Below are 24,326 nucleotides of genomic sequence, written 5' to 3' on the forward strand. Positions count from 1 at the left end.
TCTGAGCATTTTCACAGGTTGTTCCCTCTGTCTGGAATGCTATCTCTCATCTGTACCTCCTGGATTCCTTCAAGTTCCAGCTAAAATTCCGTCTTTTAAAAAAAATGTTAATTTTTTTTTTACAAATTAATTTATTTTTAGTTTTCAACATTTACTTTCATAAATTTTAAATTTCTCCACCTCCCTCTCCTCCCCAAGATGTCATACAATCCAATACATTGTTATTAAACATAAAATTCCACCTTCTACAAGAAGCCTTTCCCTATCACTCATAATATTAAAACATTCCTTCTGTTGATTATTTCCTATTTATCCTGTATATATCTTCCATGTACATAATTGTTTGTGTGTTGTCTCTTCTATTAGAACATGAGTGCCTTGAGGTCAGGGACTGTCTTTTACCTTTGTAACCCCAATACTTACATAGTGTCTGGAACATAGCAGGAACTTAATAAATGCTTAGTGACTGACTGACAAAACTACACCCTTAATTGAACATAAGAGGTAAACTTCCCATGAGGGCATCAGGTAATGCTGCATAAAAATAGTTTTAAGTGTTATAATTCTTCAGTTCAGCTTTATGAAAATTATTTAACTTTATATTTAAGATCAAAAGAAACAGACATGTGAGAAAAATCTCTTGTGCACTTGGTGTCTGGCATAGTTCGATGCAGCCAACTGATATGAAAAAAATTAGTCTTTTTATCTACCAGAGGAATTAGCTCCAGCTAAACAATTAATTTAACATGTGAAGAAATGGGGTCTGTAACTGTATTTTTCATGAATGGTATATTAGAGAGATGACTGGTCCAGAAGTCAGAAGACTTGGGTTCTAATCTCTGGACTTTGACATTCACTTAGCTGGGACTTGTTCAGATAACTTCAATACCATGTCCTTCAGTCTGCTCATCTTTAAAAAAAGGTGGTTGAAAAACTCTTTAAAATCCCATTAAATTCTACTCTACCACATGATATATAACATTTTAAAATTTTTTTATGAAAGATGCAAGAAAAAGGCAATTAGAAAGTTTCATCAGTTTCAGCAAGAACCAAAGGCAAAAATGATATGCTGGCAAGAAGTAAAAAATTTTTTAAAAGACAAGTTTCAGTAAATAAATGAAAGATCAAATATCCAAACCTCAATACCAAGAAATGTTATTTTAATGAATGTATAGATAATTAATTTCTGATTTTAACATTTCCATTATATACTACATCATCTGGTTAAACTAAAAACTAGAAAACTATTCTAAAGAACGGTCATTAGTAAGTCTTCATTTTTTTCTTTATGAGAGAAAGATTTTAGTAAGTATTCTCTAGAGCAATTAAAAGGGGACAAGAGTTCTTTATATCTCAAATAACATGACTGGCAAGACTGGGTCTATATTCCTGAGCCTCTAAAAGATAAAACACTAGCTGAATTTCTTATTCATCAATGAAGTGAATCCAATAAAAATTATGTCTTAAAATAATTTTCTAGGAAGTCAAAAAGTCATAGAACTTAAAAATTCATAAAGTAAGCTAAAAGTAAAAAAAAAAACCTGGATTTTGATGGACTTAAAGTAACACTACCTTCAGGATAGTCAGTCTGACTTTGGAAGTTTGAATTATAGATTAAAGGCATTACGTTACTTACAAACAAACTGCAATAACCTTTTATTGTGTAAGTGTATTTCAAACAAACAGACTTTTACCATAAAAGAATTTATACTGAAAGAAGGTCCTATATTTAGTTGTAAACACACAAAAACACACCCACCTGCACAAGCAGGTGCACACGCACACACACACACAGATGCACATTATGGATTTTAATCTGGAGACCATCTAATTAAAAATTGTAAGGAGTATTATTGCTAGCCATGCTTATATCAGTGTATTTACAGAAAAACAATAAGAAGAAAAAGTTCCTTTCCTACATTGTGTCTGTAAGGAACCCAGAATAGAAAAACATGTACGTTATGGCAGAAAGGAGTAGGGAAAAGAGACAAGAACTAAAAATGGACAGAAAGTAGGAGAAAATATAAATGGCGAATAATTTTTTTTGGGGGGGAGGTAACTTGCAGAAGAGATAATAAAGGGAATAAAATAAGCTATCTTAAAATAATAAGGAAGATACTGAAATAGACATCAATTATTCTCAGTTCTTAAAAGAACTGAGTAAAAATTGAGAAGTGTTAATAGTTATTTTTTAATTAGTCAGCTAAGAATTTATGAAAAAAATTGCAAGACAGATTAAATATATTCAGGAGGCCTTTACAACTGGAATGAGAAATTAAATAGTGGAATAGTAATAAAATATCAGCCACAGAAATACTGACTACAAAAGATGTCCAGCAAAGACTGTCAAGCATCCCTCATTTCATGTCATTTTTCAGACCAAGAATATAACATTCTGGAAACAGTCTTCCCCAGCTCATTTCAAGGTGTACAGCAATGCATCAGACTGATTTGACAAAAGGATCGTTTGCCAGTTCTGTGTGTTAAAAGGCGAGGTGGTCAACAAGCATTTATTAAGTGCCAGGCATTGGGCTAAGCACTGGGGATACAGAGAAAGTGGGAGGAAATTCCCCTTACATTCTAGTGGGGAGATAATATGCAAAGAACTATGCATATACAAAATATATCTAAGACCAGAGGGTATTAGTAGTGGGGCGAACAGGACCACATAAGGCTTTTTGCAAACATGAAACTGAAGCCCAGATTTACAGAAAGTCAGAGAAACTAAGAAGTGGAGGTGAAGAACAGGTTATTCCAAGCTCGAGATGCAGAGCTGTGTTCAAGGAATGGCAAGTAAGCCAGTGCAGCTGGACCACACTGTGAATTGAGGAAAGCAAAATGTTATTAAACTGGAAAGGCAGAAAGAGGTCAGCTTATAGTTGATCCTGAGGTGATAGGGAGCCAGCAGAGCTTGAGCAGGGGGCTGATACTTGGTAACAGGATAGTCTGTCAATTTTAATTTGCCAAATGGTAAAGATATACTCCAAAAGAAGGAAGGAAAATGAAAAGTACTTTTAAAGTTCTTTGCAAACATCAGCAGTTCTTCATCAGCATCAAATAAGGATGACAGTTTTGTGATGAAAGTGAATACAAAAAATTGGGCTTTTTTGTATAAATAAACATTTAAAAAACATCAAGTGGAACAACAAAGATTTATGGAAATAAAAATACTCCTGCACTATGGGTACAAATGGACATGAGGCCCCATTAAGGGTAAGTCGCTTGCCGAAGGTCACATGGCTAGTTAGTAGTAGAAGCAAGATTAGCATCCAGGTTTTCCTGCTCTAAAGAGAGGTCTTTGAAGATGGCAGGATAAGAACAGGGATTTGCTTGAACTCTCCCCCAAACCCCTCCAAATACCTATTAAAAATTACTCTAAACAAATTCTAGAGCTGCAGAAGCCACAAAATGACAGAGTGGAACAAAGCTCCAGTCCAAGACAACCTGGAAAGTGGACAAGAAGGGTGTATCGCACCAGGCTGGGAGCGGAGGGCAGTCCAATGTTGGCTGGCCCAGCACAGACAAGGCCAGAGCAGGCCTCAGGGGACTGAATCACCCGCAGCTGTGGCAGTTTCAAGACTTCTCAATCCACAAACACCAAAGACAGCATAGAAAGTCAGTGGGAAAACTATGGGATCTGGGTGAAAGAGGAAGGTGGTCTGGTCCCAGTCCCACGGCGGCGGATGTGGTGGTGGTGGTGGTGGTGGTGGTAGTGGTGGTGGTGGCGGCAGCAGCAGCAGCAGTGGCTGCTTCCAGAGCTCTGGGCCCACAGATGGTGGGGCTGATACAAGACCCCTGAAGCCTGGGACACTATACCCACCCCACCCCCACCCACCCCCCACTGGCAGCAGAGTCTTACCTTGACAAAGAGTTAGAAAGTCAAGTATTTGGCTGGGAACATGAGCAAACAGTGTAAAAAAACTCAGACTATAGAATCTTACTTTGTTGACGAAGATCAAAACATAGAACCGGAAGAAGACAATAAAGTCGAAGCTTCTACTTCCAAAGCCTCCAAGAAAAATATGAATTGATCACAGGCCTTGGAGGAGCTCAAAAAGGATTTAAAAAATCAAGTTAGAAAAGTACAGGAAAAATTGGGAAGAGAAATGAGAGTGATGTAAGAAAAATCATGGAAAAACAAGTCAATAGCTTGCTAAAAGAAATTTTTTAAAAATACTGAAGAAGATACCTTAAAAAATAGACTAACCCAAATGGCAAAAGAGGTCCAAAAATCCAATGAGGAGAAGGCATTTAAAAGCAGAATTGGCCCAAAGGAAAAGGAGGTCCAAAAGCTCACTGAAGAAAATGATTCCTTCAAAATTAGAATGGAGTAAATGGAAGCTAATGACTTTATGAGAAATACTTCAGGGGGGAAAATGGACATTCAATGAAAGAGAGGACTTTCAAGCATTCTTAATGAAAAGATCAGAGCTGAATAGAAAATGTGACTTCCAAATACAAGAATCAAAAGAAGCAAGAGAAGGTAAACAGGAAAGAGAAATCATAAGGGACTTATTAAAGTTGAATTGTTAAAATTCCTACATGGAAAGATGATATTTGTGACTCATGAGACCTTTCTCAGTATTAGGGTAGTTGGAGGATATATAGATAAATAGATAGATAATAGACAGACAGACAGATAGATAGATAGATGGCACAGGCTGAGTTAAATAGGAAGGGATGATATCTAAAAAACAAAATTAAGGGGTGAGAGAGAAATATATTGAGAGAAGGAGAAAGGGATTGATAGAATGGGGTAAAGTATCTCACATAAAAGAGACAAGAAAAAGGTTTCACAATAGAGGGGAAGAGGAGAGAGGTGAAAGGGAATGAGTGAATCTTATTCTCATCGAATTTGGCTTAAGAAGAGAATAACATACACACTCAATTGGGTATCTTACCCTACAGGAAAGTAAGGGAGAATGGGATAACAGGGGGCAGGATGATAAAAGAGAGGGCAGACTGGGAGAGCAGGTAGTCAGAAGCAAATACTTTTGAAAAGGGACAGGGTCAAAGGAAAAAATAGAATAAATGGGAGGGTGGGATAGGATGGAGAGAAATATAGTTAGTCTTTCACAACATGACCATTATGGAAGTGTTTTGCATAACTACACATTCATAACCTATATTGAATTGCTTGCCTTCTCAAAGAGGGAGGGTGGGGAAGGAAGAACAGAGAGAATTTGGAAATTGAAAACAAATGTTTAAAATTATTTTTCCATGAAACTGGGAAATAAGATATACAGGCAATGGAGTATAGGAATCTATCTTGTCCTACAAGAAAATAAGGGGGGAGAGGACCGGGGGGGAGTGATAGAAAGGGCACACTGGGGCAAGGAATAATCAGAATGCATGCCATCTTAGTGTGGCAGGAAAGGGAGAGATGGGGAGAAAATGTGCAACTCAAAATCCTGTGGAAATGGATGTTGAAAACTAAAAGTAAATAAATGATTTTTTTTTAAAAAGAGATATCTTTGCATTCTACCTATATAAGACTAGGCTTAAGAGGGTCCAGTAAGATACCTCAGAATCAAGATAAGGCTGAAATACCATATTCAAAAACATTTTTTAAAAGATGCAGCTTTCAGATTTGATAGTCAACAAAAGGAAAATTATTTAGCAATAGCAAAAGAAAGACAATTAAAGCAGGGAAATGCTATTCACTGGGGATATAACCTTGATTCAGCTAATCACAGCTTCCTTTGCTTCTGTGTTACCCACTGTGGTCTGCAGGTTAAAGCCTTAGGGAGCAGATGGAGTTGTTCATGCTCTGACTTTTTTTCTTGTTTTGGAGGGGAGGGGGTCCTCAGGGGAGTAAGAAGTAAGCACTTAGTCCTCTGAACCAATTATATCTTGGGAACAGTTGACATGGAGGGGAGATACTGAAGACATTATTTCAGTCACAACCCTACAATGCTTCTCTTTAAGAACATACAATATGATTTGCCCGGGGATACTAACATCTAAGAAGTCTTCTAGATATAATTCAAATGGATCTGGAAATGGGTACATGTTAAATCAATGCCTCAGTGTAGTGTAGAGGTGACATAAGGCTATAAGGAATTCAAACTCCAGCAGGTTCTACCAAGAAGGAAAAGTAGGAAAAAAAGGAAAGAAGGAAGAAGGGAAGAAGGAAATCTTTTTCAAGTGCTTATTATGTGCCAGGCACTGTGCTGGAGATATAAATACAAGCAAAAAGAAAGTAGTCCCTGTTTTCAAGAAGCTCACATTTCAATGGTGGAAGACAATAAACAAAAAGGTGTGAGAGATGGGGTGGAATAAGTTTTTAAAGTTTTGAAGACTTCAGTTCAAAACTCCAAGGAATTTCTGGAAAACAGTCTAAATTCTGAGAGGTTAATCACTAGGTTGATTTGAAATTTTTGCCCCAATAACTCTCAAATATCATGCACCTGGACAGTGATAGGAACTGGACCTGTGATTTCACAGGAATGAGAAACTCCCAGATGAAGAAATTCCCCCCATCAATGAAAGTTTCTCCAACTTTTGTCTTAGTGAATTGACTAGGGCACTGAGAGACTCAATGATTTACTTTGGGTCACAAAGCTATTACTTAAGTAAGAAATGATGGTTGAAGATTGTAGGGACTACAAGAACTAGCATTTATTTGTAGGGAAATGATCAACAGAGGGCTAGCTGATACAGAATCAGCAAAAGGCTAAATAAAGGGTGGGTCCAAATATAAATGAGGACATCAGTATCAGGTTTTCAACACAGAATCCAAAAATGTCAGAAACAAAGGGTGCTTAGGAAAAACAATTTTCAAAAAGAAAAAAGCAACTCAGCTGAAATTGGAGAGAGAACCAAAGAAAGGACTGCCAAATCTCTTAACAAGGCAGGGTAAAGAAAAGGTCAGGAGAATATAAGGATTATTGCAACTTGATATGTTCAATGAGCTGATTAATAACTGGGGGTGTTACATGGAGTTAGTCCTGTTCACTTGGTCTCCAAGATGTGCAACCACTTGTGGAAAACTCATCTGCAGTTGGGTTGGGAATAATCAGAGCCACTGTGATCCAGAGCTTGGTGTCAGCATATGGGGAAGATTTTTTTGGGGGGGGGGTGAACAAATGCTATACATCTTCCCCTCACTCTGAACATGAGCCTCATGTGCATGAGCTTAGTGGCAGGACGGGTGTAAGGTCATAAATCACCAAGAGCCCTCCTAGCACCTCAAAGTTATGTCAAATACCAACCATGCACAATGGCTATACCCCTACCCAACACCTAGAGGCTGTAGTAGCGATGGATGCTGTGGAGCAAAGAAGCCTGAAACTAAATGCAGTTGGGATGAATAATCTCCAAGGATTTTTTCAGCTGTCTCTGAGGGTATCTTCCTTCATCAATGATTCATGCAGAACCAAATATAACTTAACAGGGAGAAGGGCAAGTCATAGTCCTGCTCTGTGTATGTGTGAGTGTGTGTGTGTGTGTGTGCTTGGGTGGAATGGAACCAGCAAAAAAGAGGATATGACCAAACAATTAAAGGAAAATTCTTAGTATTACTAAGAAATGTAAGTTAGGAACAATATTCTAGAAAAAGAAAATTCTTCAACAACTAAAACTCCAGGAAAGATTATTGAATATCTGCAAAGACTCCAAGAGTTTTTGGAAGGACTAATAAAAGAAGTGAAGAAAGAAATAAGAAGTAGAGTAGACAGCTTAGAAGAGAGGCTGGAAAACGTTAGCAAAAATAGTGGATATACTGAAAAATAGAACGGAGGGAATGGAAAACAAAATTCAAGGATACAGCAATAAATAATGAAGTAAACTCAAAAGACAACAAAATTAGGAGAACATGAAAGATATCCTCTTTCTGCCACTTATTCCTTGGGCCATTCAGACAAGTCATTCAACCTCTGGGCCTCAGTTTTCTTGTCTGTAAAATGAATGGTTTGACCTAGATGATCTATGAGGTCCTTTCTAGCACTAAAGTCATGATCTACTATCAAAAACACCTAATTTGAAAAATAGGGTATGGAAAGATAACATAAGATTAATGAACCTACTAAAAGCATTAAAATAGAAAAAAATATGAATAAATATTTAAATAAATCATAAAGGAAAATCATTCAGAAGTGTTGGTACCAGGCCAGAAAGCAAAGCAAAGAATAGTAAGATCTAGAAACCACTCCCTGAGTTAACATTCTCAGAAATGGGATTATCAAGATGTGAAGTTCCCAAAGTAATCAAAAAAATAAAACAAATGACCAAGAAGAGATAGATCCCACAGGAACCAGTCATACATACATGGGACTTTGCATCAACTATGAGAGAGGAAAGAATGGTTAGAATATAATATACTGAAGGAGACTTGTACTCCCCAGCCAACTCCATGCCGCTAACCCAAGCTCCCACTTATGTGTCATCTTCTTCGATTAGAATATAAGTTCCTTGAAGGCATGGACTAAATACAATGTATCCCTAGGAATTAGAATAGTCCTTGGCACATAAGCTTCATCTAATATATCCAACAAAAATTAAGCATAATCCCCTGAGAGAGAGGAACAAGGAAGGATAGATTTTTAAAGGAACTAATTCCTTCTAAGTCTTCCTGTGTTGTTTTTTTTTTTTTTAATAGTGGATGGAATTTTCAAAAGACAAACTCAACAAATAAAAGAAATGTAAGAAACAACCACAAAGGGTCAAATGAAAATTAAGTGCTCATATGCTACGAGGGAACAAGGAGGAGAACTGCTGTCTCTTCAAAATCCCAATGCTTTTAAGAATCAGCAAAATAAAGAGGGAAGGGGTGGCTAGGTGGAGCAGTGAATAGAGCACCGGCCCTGGAGTCAGGAGGACCTGAGTTCAAATCTGGCCTCAGATACTGAACACAAAAACTAGCCGTGTGACCTTGGGCAAGTCACTTAACCCCAATTGCCCTCCAAAAAAAAAGGTATAAAGAGAGAAAAATCTATATGGGCATGGGGGTGTTAAAAAAATACAACAAGGGGAAAAAGAAACATCCTAGAGAAGAAGATAGAAAGAAGGGGGAAGAATATATTATTTCTTGAATTATGGACAAATTATTTCATATAATTATAGAAGACACAAAGAAGTTAGGAGTAGAAAGCACCGTGATTTCTTGAACCTTATACTCTATTCTCTTCTGGGAGAGCAAAGAGGAGTGGTTTGGTTTTATTATTTTTTTTTTTTAAGGAAAAAAGGTAAAAGAATTAGAGAGGTAGAAATACAGGGAAGTAAATGGGAAACTATGCTAAGATAAGGTAGGCTTAGGAGGGGGATAGTTTCAAGTAAATAAACTACAGCTAAAGAGGACTGATTTCGAAAAGAAAAAAACCCATCAAGACTCAGTGAGTTGGGTATGGGCAAAGAGAAGAGGGATAAGAGAGGAGATAAGATTGTTCTAAAGATACCTTTTAAAAAATCCCTAAACCCAAAAATCCCTTAAAAATTATTTACTGAAACTTAGACTAATAACACCCCGCCCAAACATGCAGGTTTTATAAAGATTAACTTGGAATTTGTTGGAAAATCAATGCATTTATTTGAGATTGCTCTTTTGATTGGCAAAGGGTAAATCTTATGAGTTATCTGTACCCTCACATGTAGGAAATGCTTGGGAAACTAAGTAGCCATCAATATCATGCATGATATGGAGAAATATTAGCCTACATAAATTAATAATGGGAGAAGAGTGCTGATATTTTACAATCCAACTGAAAACAACCACCTTTCTCTAGAACTGGAATTTCTAGGAATTCCTTTATTCTCATCCCAGAATGGGAAGCCTATTGTGAGATAACATGACTGGTGACCATTAATCATAAAATCATTTTTCTCATGAATATATAACTTATTCGTGTTGATAACTGAATTCACAAGCACATTAGAAGGAATATGGCCTTGTGAAGAAACACTGTCATTAAAAGAATGCACACAAATAATTGAGTATTTGAGACCAGTGACTTTACAAAAATGAAAGGCAACACATCATTTCTTTTGCATGGCATATTGGAAAGACTACTGCATTTGGAGTCAGAGAATCTGGGGCCTGAATATCAGCTTTGCTCCTATTCTGACTTTGGACAAATCATTTAACTTTTCTGGGTCATGGTTTTCCTACCTTAAAAATGGGGAGTGAGTTGTGGACTAGATAATCTTTCTCTCTCTCTCTCTGAGAAGGGAAGGTAGGGCAATTGGGGTTAAGTGACTTGCTCAAGGTCACAAGGCTAGTTTTTGGGTTAAGTGTCTGAGGTCGGATTTGAACTCAGGTCCTCCTCACTGTGGGGCTGGTGCTCTAGTCGTCCTAGATGATCTCTTAAGGCCCCTTCTGACTCTAAATCCTATGTTGCCAAGAAACAAACTCACTCAATACTGACTTATTTTACTCAATAAAATGTGTGTGTGTGTGTGTGTGTGTGTGTTTGTGGGGGTGGTGATGGAGTAAGGGAACTTTCATCTTTTAATGTGATATCTAAAGGAAAATAAACAATCCCGGAAAAAAATGACGGTAGAATCACAGCATCAATTCTTTCCAAAAGCACTGTCCTCTGGGCAATATCAATTAATTGACAAATATGAATGCTCACAATGTAACTATGCCCTGCCACCTTTCACTATACTGAAATTTAGTTTCTCCATTTGTAATGGGAATGTAAATTTTTAAGATCTTCCTTGCCCCTAGGCTAAAGTGCACCTGGAGCCTGGGGTGGGAGGCTTGTTTTTCAGTAGATGCTTTTTGATTGGCCAGTGGGTCCAGAAGGTTGTTACATTCTCTGAGCCAGGAGCAGGCTATATAAACCCTGATGTGAGGCTTTGTTCTGGGGCTCACTTTGAGAAGTGTTCTGTGATTTGATCAGATGAGACTCTGGGAAGCTGTTGTTGAGAGTCCCCTGGCTTTGAAAAACCCAGATGTTGATATAGTATGGATGTAATGGTTGGACAGTTTGAAAACCTGTCTACTTGATCTGTTTCTCTGTCTTGATAATTCTGTCTGTATACTCTGAAGTTCGGGGTGCTGACCTTTTTCCCCTGAACCAGGTAAACGATATATGTTTGACTGATTAAAGTAAGCTTGTTAACCCATTTTGAGTTGCTTTTCTTTGGCAAAGCAGATCCAAGAACCTGTGTTGGCAGCCACCCTAGGGACACTGGGGTGCTTGCTGCTTCACCATTCAAATAAAATTCATACTTAAGATTCCAGAGAACTTCTATTCTCTTCCATTTAAGGCTGGGAACTTCCATTAAGTATGTAAAGAATCTAGCTTTGGGCTATTTATTGAATCACATATAATATTTCATGGATTATTTTTTTCCTGGGTGTTAATTTGGATTTAAATGGAAATTCTCCCCATTTGCTATTTAAAAAGAAATGTGTTCAGGGGCGGCTAGGTGACACAGTGAGTAGAGCACTGGCCCTAGAGTCAGGAGGACCTGAGTTCAAATCTGGCCTCAGACACTTAACATGACCTCAGGCAAGTCACAACCCCAATTGACCTCCAAAAAAACAAAACAAAAAGTAATGTGTTCAAATTTGAGGGTCCACTTATATATCTCTTTCTGACATGATTTTCCTGGAAAGAAGTGTTTAGTAACTAATTTCTAGAAAAAGCATTAAGAAGGAATATGAATGTAATGCTATGTAATAAAAATTATTTTTTCTTCACACTTAAAACATTAAGTACCTATATATTTTACACAGTGATTATCAGAATGTCAAAATTAAAAACAAGCTCAGATCCTGTGGTATTTATTCTATAGTTCCGATCACTTGGAATAATATTCTCCCTACTTCCTTCTGGCAGACCTTGATGATGTTTGAGCTCCCTCATGATTCTATTAAAGAAAGCAAAAGAGAATTTAGTAGCCCTTTAGAGCTTGTTCTGCACGATGGTATTTCTGGCAGGATTCCCCTTGGAGTTTGGCTATTCTACATAGGAACTTGTAGAATTTTGTGACTTTCTGCCCTAGTAACTCTCAGACTTCTGGCCAGAATTTATTTCCTTGTTTTCTGCATAGGAACACCTGTCCTAACAGTTTTTCTAAATTCACAAGGCAAGACAAACAATGGCACCTAACAGTCCTGGAATTTTCCATAAGTTTGGATTTCATCTAGGTAGTTAAGTAATCAAGTTTCCACAGAAACTTGGAACACAGCAATATTTTGTACAAGTGCAAAAACATGGGTCATATCCAAATTTCTAGGGCAATAGTCACAAAGGAGTAGACTAAGACTGAGGGACAAAAGAAATGAATGTTCCTTCTCTCTTACCTACTCCCTGGCTTCTGTACCCATCAATATTTAGAAATTTCTTGCATACGAAAGGAAAAATTGTTTGTGTGCCCTACATGCAGGCAGTAACATGATTCAACACAGATTACAAATGAATTTGGAACTCAAAAGCTTTGTAAACCAAATGAATGGGGATATGAAAGGGAATGCACAATTTTGTATGGCATCCTATATTTAACCTCGACTTCCACTGGCTAACCCTCTGAATGCCTCTTTCCCCTGTTCTTCCTCCTCACAGGTTCACAAGGAAACAATGGGATTTCACAAGTCTAAACTTCTAAGGTTAACTTAGCTCCTGCTCTGAATTCTACTCAGTCACTGTACTTTTTTCTGTGGGGATATTTTTAAATGCATGAATCAAAAAGCTCAAAAGGAGCTTTCCACAATTTAATGAAGTCCAGTCTGATCCTCTATCACACACTGGTATATGTGCTTTTAATGAGGATTTAAATGCATAATTTCTACAGTAAGCCAAACTACTTGAAGCATATACGAAACAGATTTGCCTTGCCTTAATTCCAGAAAAGCAGGTAATTCAGCTGGACGAACTTTCAGTGAACTAATCTATTACCCTGAGGAAAAATGATAGTTTTGTAAATCTTATTTAGGCTTAATAAATGAATACTTTCTGAAATTGGGCTTCTGATAACATAAAATTCAGTCTTTTGCCTAGTTCAAGAAACATATCAGTAAGTTGTCCATAAGAATATCTCAGACCTATCATTTTAGAGAACTATTTTTAAAGTTCCCAAATACCTTCTTGATCTAGCAACCTCTATGAAATGATATGGAAATAGAACAAGAATGAGAAAAAAGAGAGAACAACTTACTAGTAAGTTGTAAAACCTATTTTGTTCTCATGATCAGAAGATTCAGACCTGGGAAAGATACTGGAGATCATCTAGTCCAACCTCCTCATTTAAGAGTTGAGGGAAGTGAAGGACAATGGGGTATATTAAGTGAACTTGTCCAAAGCCACACAGATGGTAAGTTAAAGAGCAAGGATTTGAACCCAAGCCCTCTGAATCCAAATCCAGTGCTTTTTACATGACACCATGCTGCCTACCACTTTTAGGTCTCATTTTAAATCTACCTGCCAAGACTCCTTAGTCTGAATAGACTAGAAAGACTCCATTTATACATTTTGTGTTAGCCATTTCTTCTTTGTATTTCAGTCCATTAAAACCTCAAGCTTCCCAGGTAAATGGGGAAAAAAAGTAGTTTTTATCAAATATCTCAGCTAATTAACAGAGATACTTAAGACCAAAAGACACCACCCAATAAATAATTGGTTAAAAGATATAAAGTCAGTTTTCAAAAGAATTACAAACGATTAACAGCAATACTTAAGAATGCTCCAAATTACTTATAAGGAAAAAAAAAAACCCAAATTCAACTAAGGTTTTACCTTACATTTAGCAAGCTCACAAAGATGACAAAGGATGGGAACAATCAATGTTAGTGAGGGTGTAAAAAAACAGGAACACTAACAGACTGTTGGTGAAGCTATACATTAGTACAACAATTCAGAAAAGCAATATGAAATTATGCAAATAAATTGTTTTATGTATTCATACTCTGTGACCCAGAGATCCTATTGGCAGGTATATACCTCACAGAGGTCAATGGAAAAAAAAAAAGGGAAGACTTCATATTCACCAAAATATTGATGGCAGCCCTTTTTGTGGTAGTAAAGAACTAGAAAAAAGTAGATGCCTGCCAATTAGACTCTGCTACAACAATGTACTGGAATATGTGCCCCATAAGAAACGATGAACATGACAAAGACAGAGAAGTATGAAAAGAGTGACATGAACTGAGACAAAGTGAAATAAGCAGAGCCAGGAAAATGGCATACACAATAACTATGATCATGTAAATGGAGATTATATATAAAATAAAAGAAGGTATGTTGTAGTGATGACTGACTTTGACAGATTGGGCTCCTCTCAGAAATGCAAGGCTATAAGACAACTCCAAAGGACTCAGGATGGAAAAGGGGATCCACACCCAGAGAAAGAATTATGGAGTCTGAATGCAGATTGAAGCAAACTACCTGCTCTCTCTGTTATTTTGTTTTGTTTTGCTTTATTTCTTCTTTCTCATTCTGACTAACATTTAATGTGAAGGTATTTGTAGAACCTATATTGGATTGAATGAGGCCATAGAGGCAGAGAGGTGGGAGGGAAGCGAGGGGAAGAAAATTTGGAAGCCAAAAGCTTGTGGAGCTGAATGTAGTAAACCAAAAGTTAATTAATTAATTAATTAAATTTTAAAAAGAAACAAACACAAAAGAATGTATGTTACAAAATAATAAAGAACAATTTTGTTCCAAAAAGGAGACACAAGAAAATACCTCCTAACATTCCTTTATAGAGGTGGGAAGAGGAGGGAAGATCTACAAGTGTGGACACTGAAAATGATGTCAGGTTTGGTTTTTTTTATATATTTGTTGGCTTTCCAATTTTTTTCCCCTTTTTCTTCCTCCCTTTCCTTTAAAAGAAAATTCTTTGGTTCTCCAGATGGTTTTCCAGAAAGGGGAGGGGGAGAATACAGAGAGACACCCAAGTGATTCAAAAATTATCAATAAACTATTAAAAAAAACCTTAAGGTCCTTTATATGATAAAATATATTCAACCACAAGTCAGCAATATTCAAAATTAATGAGTAACTTTAATTCCCATATACTATGTATATAGAAATATAATTTTAGATCTGGAAGAGATCTTAGAAGTAATCTAATCTACTTCCTTCATTTTACAAATGAGGAAAAATACCTAATCAAATAGAACAGCTTCTGAATTTCTCTAACCTCCAAACAGAGCATGACCTTGTGAAACTCCAAAGGTTGGAAGATTTTAGGCTTCCCCTAGACTTCCTTTCAATGTCTCTAGAAGAGCAAGCATTAATGTCTGCTTTAGGAGTGGAGGATAAACCAGACACAATGAGGAAAGAAAGCTTTGGGGGACTTTACACAGAACTCAGTCGAAATAAAAAAGCAGTGATTAGAACTCAGGTTAACACTTGATTAGTGTTCTTCACAGTACGCCATGCTGTCTCTTATGTCTCCAGGAGACAGGTATCAAATTTGACTATGATTAAACCTCATTAGATTGTAGCTGATGTGAAAGAAAATTATGTTCTAATGTGAATTGGGCTTGATGGGATATAAAAGTAAAAGATATCCCTAGTGAATGTGTTAGTATTACTAAACATGTTTATCATTCTCTAAGAGTTATCATTCTTTTCTTATATTTCATGCATATCCAATTAAATATATGCTTTGAATATGAAGGCAGCAGTTTATGCTTTGGTAAAGACAAATTCTATACATATAAAAGATATTGAGTATGTTCATTATGCCAAATATTCTTTAGTTTAAAAAAGCAAGTTCATGGACAAATTAAGAGGACATTTTAATTTTTGAATACTTAGATGATTACTATCGCCATTATCAATGGCCACTGAAAAAAGGCAGTATCTTCAGAATAGATATCTAGACAATTAGAGCAGAAACACATTTATCTAAAAAAAGTATAATCTTTGTAGAATGTTTGCTTGAACAACATTCTGAAGTTTATATTCCCAATGTATATTAATTTAACAGTTTCTGGGGTTATAGTAACACAAGATTTATTATTCAATCAAGCCAAATATATTATGGTATCAGCTTGGATATTTCTTCATGACCCAAGTGGACTGGTAGGTTATTCTTGAAGCAAAGTCATAATAAGAAAAGACATGTTTCTTGGCCCCACTGATTTTTCTTTGCCAATTAATAATCAAAAATATTTGGAGAATTAGCCCTTAATGATATCAAAGCAGCTACTGGCCACATACAAAAAGTCACTAGGCTACCAGAATCATGTTGAAGAACTAAGTTATACAGTTTTACCAATGACCTTATTAATCTCCACGTTTTCTTGAAAATAATGGAAATCATGAGAATTCCCCAGATCTGTCCTGACTAGCAGCCAAAGTAGACTTAGGGGAAGCAATTATGTCTTACTAAGCCAAAAGGGAAAGAAAAGAAGGAATCAAAGTACAATTACTACTGGACAGGGGAATTAAAATGTTGAGATGACAGCTTGGGCAGGAAAGAAGCTCTTCATCCTAATATTTTTTAATGAATTAGCAACTGTCATACGCCTGAATAACAATATAAGGACCTCCTCCTAACTCAAGCCCTTACAGTGACCACCAATGTGGAGGGGAAGAAGATATCTAGCCAGGAATGAAAGCTATTACCTATAAATATTCATGTCTTAACTCATTCTGAGGATTGACCTAGATGGATCTTTCCAATTATGCATGTAGACATGGTCACAGTTAAGTTAACCTCTGGTGAAGCAAGGTTACCTACCTAGAAATCAACAACACATCCTGACTGGGCTCACAAACATGTAGATCATATTTACTTCTTTTATATTTGCTAAAATTCCTTTACACTTACAGATTTGATGATTCATTTCATTAAATTCAACTTGTAAACTATGATTTTCTTTTTGGCCAGAATTTGTCATTTTTATCAGTGTAGGGAACTCCCTAGTGAAGAAAGCACCTTAACCAATACAGAAAAACCTAGTCTATATGGGTATACAGGGTTGCCTGGAGTACTAAAAAATTAAGTAATTAACTCATGGTCACAGAGTTAGAAAATGCACCTAGGTTTTTCTGACTCTAAGATTAACACTATAATCACTAAATACTAAATACAGTCTCTTGATGCTGAAGGTTTATAGAACAGATATTACAGAATATAATAGACATAGAATATAAATAAAATAGATATAGATAGATATAGAATAGATATTATAGAATGCTAGAGTTCAGGTCAAGTTCAAAAGAGTATTCCTAGTGCTTAGCACATATTAAGCATTCAAATTCTTGTTGATTTTACTTGACTTGATCTGAATTGCCATGAATCACCTATATGCAAGAACAATTTCTGTTAGAAAATTATTTGATATTGATGTGCACAGTGAACTAAATGGGAATTCTTGCAAGGATTTTTCAATGTGATTTTAAAAAAAGTGTGTCTTATAATAGTTACTTAAAAAAAGAAATATATATATATATATATATATGGTTTCATTAGTACAGGGAATTGTCAGTGAGGAATATCCTCTACTAATAGCAATTAGAACTTTCTCAGAAATTTATACTCTGAGAAAGTTACCTGTGGCACTGGTAGGTTAAGTGATTGGTCTACGGTCATACAGTCATTATGTATAAGATGCAGGATGTGAGTCCAGGACTTCCTGGCTCTGAAGCTAATTCTGTATCTACTAAGTGATTTTGCTTCTCTAATAGATACATATTTTTAAGAAACATGCGATATCATAGCTTTGTCCTCTTACTGATTAAGCAGGCTGGTGTTTTTGAAGCATTTGGAGAAATTCTAGAAGATCCCAAGATATATCATAGCTTAAAAATGAATAGTTTATATGATTTTTCTCTTTTTAAAAATATTTTACTCCTTCTTGGTGTTAGCAAATCAAAAATACCCTGCAGAATTTTCAAATCTTGCATTTTTATGGGTTTAATTCCATACCATCTTATAAGAGACTGAGATGAATATGATATAGGAATATGCTTGCTTTCTTTGGTGTTTGCTATATTATAGCTAAATTAGCTTTCTAATCTGATTTTAATACATGAAATACTGATGAAACGTGTTTCAAGATAAGATGCAAATCAGTAGTCAACAATTACCCTTGATCATTTCAACCCAAACAACAATATTGTATTACATATGAAGGAGCTGAGTTATGCTTAATTCTAATCATACTTTTCCAAGACAAAGTTGATAGAGAAGGAATATCTACAGGTTAATTCCCAAAATGGAAAAGAATTAGAATTTATCAACAATGGGCGTCTTCCTAGGTCTCCCCAACTCCATCTCTTAAAATCAGAATACATGATTAGGAATGTAGATTAGCTGTATGACACAAACAAAAGTGGCAACTTGTTTTTCTTGGTAGAGTACCTTATTTCCAATGGCCTTTTTAGGGGGGAAACTGTAGGCCCTCACTTGAGGATATTTGTTCTGTAACTTGTGATGCAAACTCCTGAATTCTGCATATCTTCTATATACATTCCATTCATCGTCCTTTATCCTGATATAGACCTGTCAGGAAAAGATAGAAAGAAAAACATTAAACTCTAGCTAGAAAAAGCACATTGAGTGTACCTCTTAAAAAACCTCTGATGAAAGTCTGTGCATTCAGAGTCTTCATCCATCGGGATTTACTAACAGTCATAGAGCTGGAAGGGGTCTTCAAGGTTATCTAGTCTAGAGGGGTGGCCAAACTCCCAAACGTAATCTGGACCAGATTAAAATGTAACTGGAAAACGCTTAACAAAATAAATGAAAGCATAATACAAGATATATCATGTTAATTTGTGGCTTTCTAATCAATATGTGACCAGTAAGGATCCATGTCTATTTGAGTTTGACATAACTGATCTAGTCCATATCCTCATTTTACTCATTCATTCTTGTATTCAATAAACATTATTTAAGTGCTTAGTATGTGTCAGACAATGTGTTAGGTACTGGATATACAAAGACAAAAGAAAAATGTCTCTTTGCTCCTCGGACCCTTATGTTCTTATGGGGGAGGAGAGAAGGAACAATGTGTATATAAGGAAATGAAATTATTGCGGTTGTTTGTCCTTCATGCTCAGAGAGGACCATGACATCAGGAAGGTGATGCCATGACTTGCAAGTGAATTGGATTTAGGTGAGGGAGGGCTGTGCAAAGTCATCAGCCTCACTTTCTCCTCCGCAGCCATCTGAGTCCAGTGGTGAGATGAAATACAAAGAAACTAAAGGGGAGAACACTTGCAAATGGACAGAAAAGGAGAACGTTCCTACAGGAGTTAATACTTGAGCTGAACTTTAAGGGAAGTTAGGAATCATATGAGGCAGAAGAGGGAGGCCATGTCTGGTATGGTGTACAAACTCTGCAAAGATGAGAAGGTAGAAGACAGAATATCATATACAGGAAACAGCAAAGTCAGTTCAGCTCAAGGGTATATTCCATCAAGGAAAGCAATCAATGAAGGAGAGTAACTTAGAGGGTAAGAGGAAACCTGGAAAAGCAGACTGGAACCAGATTGTGAAGGGCTTTAAAAATCAGACAAGGTGAAGCATCTTGCCAAAGGTCACACAGATGGGGAGCAGAAGAGCCAGAATTCATACACAAATCCTCTGCCTCATCCAATGTTCTCTCCACTATGCCACATGACCTGAAAGGTATCCATAGTTAAGCAGGATTAGAACATGCTCACCACTGCCATTTAGCATTACCAAAGCGCAAGATAAATACAATTTTCATACAAAGTTCAAGTGATGACTGACTTGATCAAGATGGAAAACAAACCCCATATGTAATTTATGTTCACTCAATATAAATGTTTTCAAAATTGCCTTCTTATTTGCAGAAAATCTAAGCTGGGCTGCAGACTTCAAAGATGCCCTGATTTACTCCCAACCAGATCTGTGCAAATATTCTGAGACGAGCAATCCAAGATCAGGTAAACCATATAGGCCTTTCCAACTAAGCCAAGTAATTTATAGATTATTATTAGAAGTAAAAATAAATTAGGAAAGAGGTACTTACAGAATGTAGGGTTGCCTAAGTATGACCTATTTAGGACTATACATCCATATCCATTTAGCTGGAAATGTATCAATAAAGATTACAAGGATATAATGGCAAAACTTCAGAGGAAAAAATAATAAATTCAATTAATCACCAGATTTCTTAGTCTAAGTGGTACCAAACATCTGAATATTTGGCCATTTTGTTGTTGTTTTTCATGTACATGTTGAAGTATAGTCATAGGTACAGAAGAAAGGAGTTTCAGATCTGGTCTCACACTTGAGGAGAAACTGAAGATAAAACAACAGTAAGGTGTAACGTGCCCATTTAGGACATAAAACCTCATTGCTTTCATCAAGATGTTCTGCTTTTCAGAACCATACCCTGTGGGCAAGAATGCCAGTGGTATTTTACATCACTGAAAGGCTGTTAAGCCTCCCTACAGCAACTGCAGCCAAAGGAAAATAGGGAAGGGGGGAGAATGTATTAAAAATATATTTCATATGAGTTAATAACAGCCTAGAGAGTAAAATATTGATGATAAATGTCGAACATGGTTTGCAATTGCTTTTTGTCAATAAACTTCTAGAAATCTCTTTGTCATTGCTATAACAATAGGCTTCTCCAATTTAAGTGGGTTGTTCAGAAAAACAGCTGAAATGCTTAATAGGGAACAATAAATTTTGACTTTGCATTTTTCATAAAACATTTTGAAGCCAAGAATTTCACACTATAAAGACTCTTTTACAACAGGAGACATGATGAAAAACCCTAATACAATGCCTATACAGGTAGTCAAAGAATAATAGATTTTACTGTTCATCACAGAAGAATCCATTTTCAGTTATATTAAGCTTTTAGAGATATCTATATATATTCAATGTCAGGGGTCTCCAGATGTGTTCTACTGAGGACCCCATTACATAAGATTTCTTACTAAAAATCCTAAGGAGTCCCTTTAAATTATTATAGTTAAATTTTTCCACCCTTTATAAACCACCAAGGTTTTGCTTTCATAGCTTCATATCTCCTTCCTCTTTCAATGGAAACTGACAATCCAAGTTCCTTAACTTACGTAGAGTGGGGAAATGGCGAGGCCCCTTCTGTGCTGTACTCTTTCCCACTACGATCTCAGATAGACCAGTTAGTGGCTATCCTTGAATAAGTATCAACTTTCTGTAGCTCAATATCTATACTGCCCAAAGGTTACCTGTGTTCAATGATTAGGCTGCAAGAGGAATAAAACAATCACTTCTGGTCATAAGGATTCCAATGGGAAATATAAATTTAATCTCTATGACAATTAGGTACGTCTGCTTTTGAAAAAAAAAAGAGGTTGGGGAGATAAAAACTGCATAATACCTGCCAAAATCAAGTGGAAATAAATTTTGAATTATCTGATTTGTTGAGAAGGCATTTAACACTGCCCTTATCCTTTGGCACAAATAACTGTAGCTAAAAATCTGGGCATTCACATATGACTCGTGGACTCAGATGACACGTTAAGAGTGCAAAAAAAAATACTCAGGATCAGAAGCAGATTATCTTTAGAACCATATAATGAAAAAGTCACCACCTCATTACTTCTCCCCATGACTGCTATAATAGCTTATTAAACAGCTTTTCCATCACTCGTCTCTTGCTGCCAAATCTATCATATCCACCAATGCCAGATTAAAGTATAGCTATATCACTCCAAGCCTCAAAAACTTTCAATAGTTCCCCATTACCTAATGGATTATATTCAGGGCTCTTCACAATCAGGCTACCTTGGTAGCCCTACCTTACAATCTACCCCCTTAAAGCATTCAGCATTACATTCAAAGCAAACCACTCCGTTCCACATACACATTCCACCTTTCCTACTCCCCTAACCATTTCTTACATTCTCCCACGCGCCTGGAATGTCCCCTCCTTACCTATGCTTACAGAACCACAAGACCAATAGCAAATGGTGTCTATTCTATCCCTACTGCCCCACCCTTCCCCCAACCTGGAAACGATCATTGCTCAATAGTATTTTCTTCTTTGTTTCTCGTATTCTACTTTGCATTGTTGAGAAAGAGCATGGCCAGTACATAAAGTGTAGGACCTGGAGCCAAGAACTATGGGTTCATATCCTATCTATGTTATTGCCTGTATGACAACAGGCTACTTCACTTAAAATCTCTACACCTCACATTCCTCTAAGACTGGCCTGCCTGAAGCGAGATCCTGTAACTTCCTTTTGACTTACTGCTATGTTTGATCTCCCTCATTAGAGTGTAAGCAGGTACTACTTTTATGAATCCCTCTGTCCCCTCTGGTACTTAATCACAGTCCTTTTTAGATGTAAAATAGGTATTTGTGGTTGAATGCTCTGGACAGTGGTTTTCTTACCCTTAGTGAACTAAGAAAATGGGGTTCTAACTCTGGCTTTGTTATAATTAACCAACAATGAGAAATTGGAAAAGTCACTTTTTCTTGCTCGATTTCAGTAACCTCATGTGCAGAATGAAGAGGTTAGATTACTTTCATGCTAGCTCTAAAACTGTAGTTTGGGGAGGTGGAGAGGAGATTGAAGAGTGGGGATTGAAGGAGGGAAGAAAAATCCAAATCAAAAAGCTTAAAGCTTTTTACATTTTACCTGGTTTGATTTTCCATTCATAATCTGTAGGAAACTTTATAAGCAGTAACATATTTTTACTTTATAAGAATAAAGTCCTCTGGATTCAGTTTGATTTCAGATTTGTTTTGATAGGATTAACTCTACTTTAAAAAAAAAGAAAGAAAAAATTAAGTTTTTTTTCCTTAGGCTAAACTCAACTAAATGTGATGGTGAAAATGATATTATAGTGAACCTCTTGTGAACACTAAGCAAAGAGAATGGAATCAAACAACTGAACAAGACAACAGACTGTTCTGTGAACCATCCTTACACGCTGCACTATTGGCCACCATTATTTGAAGCACTCTCACAGCAGCCTCAGAACACTCGAACCTTGCAGATGAAAATTTCATGAAATACTTCTCCTTGCTTGTAAAGTCTTCTAGATCCAAAAGAAATTTCACAGGAAGAATTATTTGTACCTCTAGTAATACTTATTACTAGACAGGATAACTAGACAATTGAACTACTGTGAATGGCACAAAAAAACTAAGTTACAAAATTATAAACAGTAAAAAATATGAGGGTACAATTGTCTATTGATATTGATAAATAATTACAGTCCTATGACCCTCCTTTAAAAGCACACTTAGAGTGTGCTACATTTAAACCAGTCTGCATTTGCCTCAGGTAGAAAGGCAGTGTGTTGAGGTATACAGAATGTTAGTCTTACCTCCACCAGGAAATTAGGAATCAAGAGAAATTCTTTTGAGTACTAACTGTTGCTGGACAATTTCTAGCAACGTAACCTGGCTCAAATTATTTAACCTCTCTGAGGGTCAAGTTCCTTGTCTGAAAAATGAGGATGATAAATCCAGCACTACCTACCTCACGGGGCAATTGTAAGGCTAGTATATTGTCATTTTATAAACCCCAAAGAGCTATATATATGTGAATTATTATTATAATCAATATCATCATCCAAGCCCCTGTCTTCTAATGTTCAAGCAGAGAAAACTGGAAAGAAAACTGGTTCTACAGTCAGGGAAGCAGGGTTCAAATACCACTCCTGATGCTTCTGACTACCTATATGACCTTGGCTAAGACACTTAACCTCCAGGTCCCTCAGTTTCATCTGCACAGTGACAGTATTTGACTAGATGGCATCTGAGGTCCTTTTCAACTCTAAATCTATAAACCTATGACCCCAATTAATGTATTTAGCTACCAAACATTTGACTACAGGCAAAGTAAGATCATAGGGGGCAGTTACTTTACAGTACCAGTTTTATAAATAGGAGATGTTTGTGGAGCCAAAATTCAGGCTCTAAAAACTTAAAATAGGATTTATAATTTGAGAGGAACTTATATTGGGGAACAGACTAAAGTTAGGACATGAAAACATACTGTGCAAGGATTATTTGGAGCAAATATTTTTACACAGCTATATCTTATTGATCTGTGTAGCCTCTGGTTTCTAGCACATAATAAATACTGCTTAACTGTTGGCTGAAATGAATTAAACTGAGACGAGGAATGGCACAAGAATATAAGCTTCATCCTGTGTTCCTTGAGGTTAGTGTCTGACTATGGACCACAAATTCTTAGTTTTGGGTTGCTCTGACCTTCTGGCAAGAAGCTTTTAAAAATTATTAAACAAAAACATATTAGGGGTTAGTAATTCTTATAAAGAGTTGTTAGCCTGTGAAAGGAACAACACATCCTGATTATTGTACAATGAAGAGCAATGAACCTGCACTAGAAAATCCAGATACAATCTCATCCTTCATCTTACTAGGTAGGTAACCTTGGGCAAGTCAACTTCTCTGACCTTGTTTCCTCTTCTACAAAGTG

At 36.4% G+C, this 24,326-nt stretch overlaps 1 protein-coding gene across 8 annotated transcripts in view; it reads right to left on the reverse strand.

Moving 5' to 3' along the window:
* SNX29 (sorting nexin 29) overlaps positions 1-24,326 on the reverse strand; it is a 691,881-nt gene that overhangs the window by 109,273 nt on the left and 558,282 nt on the right. For all 8 annotated transcript variants that reach the window (XM_069086196.1, XM_069086188.1, XM_069086239.1 and 5 more), the window contains one exon: positions 18,265-18,405. In XM_069086196.1, coding sequence (XP_068942297.1) covers positions 18,265-18,405 — 141 coding nt within the window. The remainder of the gene's footprint in view (positions 1-18,264; positions 18,406-24,326) is intronic.

The sequence above is a fragment of the Petaurus breviceps genome, unplaced genomic scaffold, assembly GCF_028583685.1.
Source record: "Petaurus breviceps papuanus isolate PSGF00001 unplaced genomic scaffold, PetGlider_PUasm1.0 118, whole genome shotgun sequence".
In the NCBI taxonomy this organism is placed as follows: domain Eukaryota; kingdom Metazoa; phylum Chordata; class Mammalia; order Diprotodontia; family Petauridae; genus Petaurus; species Petaurus breviceps.